The sequence below is a fragment of the Giraffa tippelskirchi genome, chromosome 4 (genome assembly GCF_054371585.1).
Source record: "Giraffa tippelskirchi isolate mGirTip1 chromosome 4, T2T-mGirTip1v1.2.pri, whole genome shotgun sequence".
Lineage (NCBI taxonomy): Eukaryota > Metazoa > Chordata > Mammalia > Artiodactyla > Giraffidae > Giraffa > Giraffa tippelskirchi.
In genome coordinates, this window is record NC_137278.1 from 132780004 (window position 1) to 132785452 (window position 5449).

At 41.2% G+C, this 5449-nt stretch overlaps 1 protein-coding gene across 1 annotated transcript; it reads right to left on the reverse strand.

The window, feature by feature from the left end:
* On the reverse strand, positions 1-2725 carry LOC145544556 (olfactory receptor 5BS1-like). The gene is made up of 2 exons (XM_081587452.1): positions 1953-2725; positions 1-163 (listed from the first exon to the last, which is right to left on the reverse strand). The coding sequence occupies exons 1-2, from the start codon at positions 2723-2725 to the stop codon at positions 1-3; spliced, it is 936 nt and encodes a 311-aa protein (XP_081443578.1).
* Positions 2726-5449: the final 2724 nt, after the last annotated feature.

The window sequence follows — 5449 nt, forward strand, 5'->3', positions numbered from 1 at the left end:
TTAGAAGGTAAGGCTGGGTTTCCTGGCCAACCTCCTCCTAAGAGCTGCCTTCACCTCCTGGTTCTTCAAACTGTAGATAAGTGGGTTCAGTAGTGGGGTCACCACACTGTACTGCATGGATAGCACTTGCTCCAGGGCTGAGCCTGAAGCTGGAGTCATGTACCTTGAAGGGAATTGCACAAAGGAATAAAATGAGCTCAGGACAATGACCACAATGCTGTTGGCAGCTAGTGTCCATCCCATCCCAGACTCTGCAAAGAGGGTCCTCAGGGCTGAGTCGGCTATTACTGGCAGAAGCATCTAGAAGTGACTGTATTGTCAGTGAGAAGTCTTGTCATTTCTGCCTTCAAACACTTCCACACATGAATTTTCTTATGCAAAACATTATAGGATCTACCCTGAGGCAAAAGGAAGTTCTGCAGCATATGAAGTGCTACAGGTTAGAATAGAGCTAAAAATGATTTCATGCATTTCTGTAGCACTTCATACATTTCAAAGTGTCTTTTCTTAATAGTTATGATGACGATGAGGATTTTTTTTCTTTTTTTCTCATAGACACAACTGTATGTTCCCATCTTGTGATGATAGTTCCATTGTTGGACTAGCATATGTAAAACTATGTGCTAGTCCAATAATGTCGTCATTTTTTCCAAACATTTATAGGGAATTAACCCAGAATCACAGCACTTTATTTTTTACAATGCTTAGTAGAATAAAATTTTGTCCTTTTTTAATATATTTGTCTTTGGCTTAGAAAAGAAGCCAAGCTTTGTAAATAGAGTGAACTATAAAAATGTATTTAGCATGAGATATGATTCCAAAATAGTAAGAATTAAAATTTGGATGTACTTTGTTAAGTATCACCAGGAGTATTTCCCAAAGAAGCATTAGAAAAAAAACTTTGCAATTGTTCCATTATCATTGGAATATTCTTTTGTGGGTTTGGTGTGCTTGGTTAAGAAAGATATTCATCTTACTGTCATTTTTCATCTTTTAATTTCACTCTCCTAACATATCTGTGAAGTAGGTGGGAGAAATCTCCTACCCCCTGGGGAAAATGAGGAAACCGAGACAAAGAGAGCTCAAGAGATTTGTCCACAGGCTCAAGTGAGCTCTCCTAGACCATTCCTTATCCTTTCACACCTTGTGACTTCTGCCCAAAAAAAAACAAGCAGGTGAGAAAAGTTTAGAGCAATTTTTGTAAATCCATCTCTGGTTCACTAGTAGAGAGCATAGGCCATTAGCTACTCTGTTCCCTGGGAAGCAAGGACTCATCAGGTATTGTTGTTTATGTTTGAGAGAAATGTGGTAGAAAAGAGCTTGAGGTGTCAAGTCAGTGAGACTTGGTTTTTATTTTGGCTTCATTCCTAGTTTGTTCTGGAAAGTTTTGTAGGGTACTTGGTTACTCCTAAAAATCAACTTTCTTATCAGAAAATGAGATTAATAATATTTCTCTTTTGTTGTGGTGTGATGTATACTAAAATTGAGCTTGATTATGTAAAGCAGCTGTTACATAGTAAATGCCTAATAAACAGTTAAGGCAGAAATAAGCTGTGGAGACATCAATTTCCAGTAGGAAAGAGAAATGACATCTGTTGCAAGGATGATATAGTTTATTTATTTTTTTGTCTAGCGCTAATAAAAATCTAGCAAAAGGCTGTATGATTTTCTTTTGATGATTCTGAAACCACAGGTTAATGAAAACAAGAAAGTCTTTACTTATTGTAAAAACTTATTTTGCAGAGTTAGGCAATTGAGGCCTCAGAAAGAAAATGAATTTTCAAAAAAATAATTCATGCATCAGGTCCACAACGAAGCAGAACTAGAACCTAGGCCTACTGATCCCAGTATAATTCTTTTCCTGCTACTTTGCAATGCTCTGTCTAAAGGGCAAGTTTACTTAGTGTGAAAAACACACTGCATTTGTAGGCAAAGTTTTACCAATGACATACCTGAAAATTCCAGAACCATAAAAGATGATGACCACAAGAAAATGAGATGAGCAGGTAGAGAAGATCTTGTTCCAACCTGTGGCAGAGTTCATTCCCAGGGCTGTCAGGATAATACGGGTGTAAGAACCTAGCAATATGACAAAGGTGCCAAGGCCCAGGACCACCATGGTGGTCAGGATGGAGAACACACTAACGTAGGGGTCAGAACAGGCCAACAGGAGCACTGGGGGAAGCTCACAGGCAAAACTGTGGATGAGGTTGGGGCCGCAGAAGTGCTGCTGAGCCAGGAGGATGGTGTTAAGTAAGCCAGTCCCCATTCCTATGGCCCAGGAGGCTCCCGCCAGGCCAGCACACACCTTCTTGTTCATGGTCACCACATACAATAGCGGGTGACACACAGCCTGGAACCGATCATAGGCCATGACTGAAAGGAGGCAAGTTTCAGTGCCCCCAAGAAATATAACAAAGAAGATCTGGATGAAACATTCAAGAAAGGATATAGTCTTCCACTTGGAAAGCAGGTTCTCTAGCAGCTTAGGCACAATGATTGAGGCATAGAAAGCATCCAGGAGGGAGAGGTGACTTAGGAAGAAGTACATGGGGGTGTGGAGGCGGGACTCAGTCCTGATCACCAGCAGCATCAGCAGGTTTACTGTGAGGATCAGGAGGTAAATCACCAGGAATATTACAAATAGTACTACCTGGATGTGAGGGTTGTTGGATAGTCCTTGAAGAACAAACACAGTGACCCTGGTGGTGTTGCCAGCTTCCATGGAGCACTGGAGTTTCTCTTTAGAAGGACAAGAACAGAAAAGAATGCTCCAGTGTGCTATGAGTCTCAGAGAATGGCTGGGGATGAGGTGTTATGAATAAAGCTTCAGGGCTGACCCAGGACAGATTGTGTAGCAGAGGCCAACTTGCTAAGTCAGAACTCATCAATCCTGCCCAGCTCAGAGCAATAACTTATTGGTGGCAGTGGAGATGGTGGGAAGGAAGATGTAGAGGTTCAAACCTAGAAAGGAAGGAGAAGAGAAAAGAGATTATTCAGACTGGAGAAGGAAAGGAAGGGAGTTGTAAATTGCCTCCAGAGCACTGAGAAATGCTCTTCTCCAGTTCCAAAAGTAACTGACTTCAAACCACAGGAAGACTCACTGGCATAGTGAGTAAGCAATATGGTCGACCTAAGGCTGATAGTCCATGATGCATGTTTGAGTGATTGGTAGAGGTATTATGACAGCTGATGATGGCACAAAACCATTCTCTGTCACTGTAAGTTCATGAATCAGTCACTTGGGTTTCTCATTAAAAAAGTAATCTGGAAAAACTAGACATTTTAAAATCTGTTCCAGCTTAGAATTCTACAGATTGGGAGTCAATCTTCTTTGGGTATCTCTGGTACTAAATGGAAACTTTCTCCCCTTCTGTGTCAACAGAAGCAGAAGTGGCACTGGAGTAGTTGTTTTCGTGGAAGTCAGGCAGGAGGAAGCCATCAAATGGGAGGCAAGGGCTGTGTATTTCAGTGACTCCAAGGGCCTCCCATCCCAAGATTTCTGTAAATTTATAATGTCCACTGTTTGTACTTTAATCTCATCACCTAATGTGAGAGTCCGTGAAGACTGTGCTATTCTCTGAGTTGGTACTAGAGGATTTGGATGAAGCCAAGTCAAATTTGGATCACCTGTGCATCACAAAGATAGTAAAAGAGAAAAAGAGGAGAGATAAAAGAACATGTGGCAAAATGAACAGCCAGAGGATTTAGTGCAGAGCAAAGCAAGATATCCGAGAAGGCAATGGCAACCCACTCCAGTACTCTTGCCTGGAAAATCCCATGGACGGAGGAGCCTGGTAGGCTGCAGTCTGTGGGGTCGCACAGAGTCGGACATGACCGAAGTGACTTAGCAGCAGCAGCAGCAAAGCAAGATATTGTTTTCCCCTCTCTCCCCTTGAAGGGTAACTCAGGAGGAGGGTAAATGAGAATCTGATCTCTATTTATGGCTTGTATACTCAGGAGTTCCCAGATTGGATAGTTTTAAGATAAGATGGAGCTGAGTGAGAAGGACATTTGTCTTCACCTGGGTTCCCTAGGCCAACAAGAGACACTCTCGGTGGTAGATATTTGAATGGCATTCTTTCTAACACTGGAGCAAAAGCCACAGATATGGCTAGGGCTTCAAGGACTACCGACAACTTTGTCTTTCCTTTAGAAGATGCAGGGGTGGAGATTTTGAGCAAAGAAATATCCCTATGGTCCTTCTGTCCAATGGGAAAATTTCTTGACTTTGCCTCCAAAATAACAATGGCCAGAGGGACTTGATCTCAGCCCTAGACCTTGGAGAGTGTTGGTGGTCCCTGGAGAGGCCCTTAAGCAGGAGGCCTGCTCTGATCTGAATGAGTTCTCCAGGGCCAACATTCCTCCCTGTATTAACTCTTGTTTCAGTGGGTTGCAAGAGGTACCCTTGGGTGGCTAAGAGTTTCTGAAGATGAAGATAGAGTCTTTTCTATAAGAGACTCTATAAACAGAGTCTCTCTTTCAAGGTTTAGAAACCTTAAAACTAAGGTTTCTTAGTTTTAAATCTTGTTATGCCTTTCTCTTTCCCCTCCCTCCTTTTTCTTATCTTTTTGTTAAATTTTTTAGAAATAGATATGTTTCATTTGTTACTTTTGGTTGCACTGGGTCTTCATTGCTCATGTGTGCTCTCTCTAGTTGTGAAGAATGGGGGCTACTTCTCACTGCAGTGTTGCATGGGCTTCTCATTGCGGTGGTTTCTCTTGTTGTGGAGCACAGCATCTATGTGCACATGGGCACCTAGTTGCAGCAGACGGGCTCAGTAGTTGCAGCACATGGGCTCATTAGTTTCAGCTTGCTGGCTCTAGGGTGTATGGGCTTCAATAGTTGCGGCACAGGGGCTCATTTGTTTCGGCTTGAGGGCTCACGAGCATGTGCTCAGAAGTTGTGGCCCGTGGGCTTAGTTGCACTGTGGCATGTAGAATCTTCCTGGACTAGGGATTGAACCCATGTTCCCTGCATTGGCAGGCAGATTCCCATCCACTGCACCACCAGGGAATTCCTCTTTCTGTTCAATTTTAAATAATATTTGTGATTATAGAAATATAATGATAAAAGATATAATACAAAAAAAGATATTTTAGGTATTTTAAAAATGAAAAAGTATATTTAAATAACTTCATGATAACAGGCAAAAATACAAATTTATTATGCCATCCAATATTAATTCTTTAATTTTTTGCAATTTGAAAAAATCCAAGTAGGTTAAAAACTGTAAAACAGTTTTGGGTTAGCAGATGCAAACTAGTATATATAAAATGAATAAACAACAAGGTCGTACTGTATAGCACAGGAAATTATTTTTAATATCTTGTCATAAACCATAAAGGGAAAAAGAATGTGTAAATGTTTTTGATGAATGTTTTTGATGTATGGCAGAAATTAACACAACACTTGAAATCATCTAACTTCAGTTAAAAGGGCTTTCCTA

Bases quoted from the DNA above. Each gene is read 5' to 3' on its own strand.
- LOC145544556 (XM_081587452.1), bottom strand. From the start codon at position 2,725: ATGGAAGCTGGCAACACCACCAGGGTCACTGTGTTTGTTCTTCAAGGA. The intron at 164-1,952 runs GTATGTCATTGG...ATTCCCTTCAAG, and splicing joins TATGGTTCTGGAATTTTCAG to GTACATGACTCCAGCTTCAG.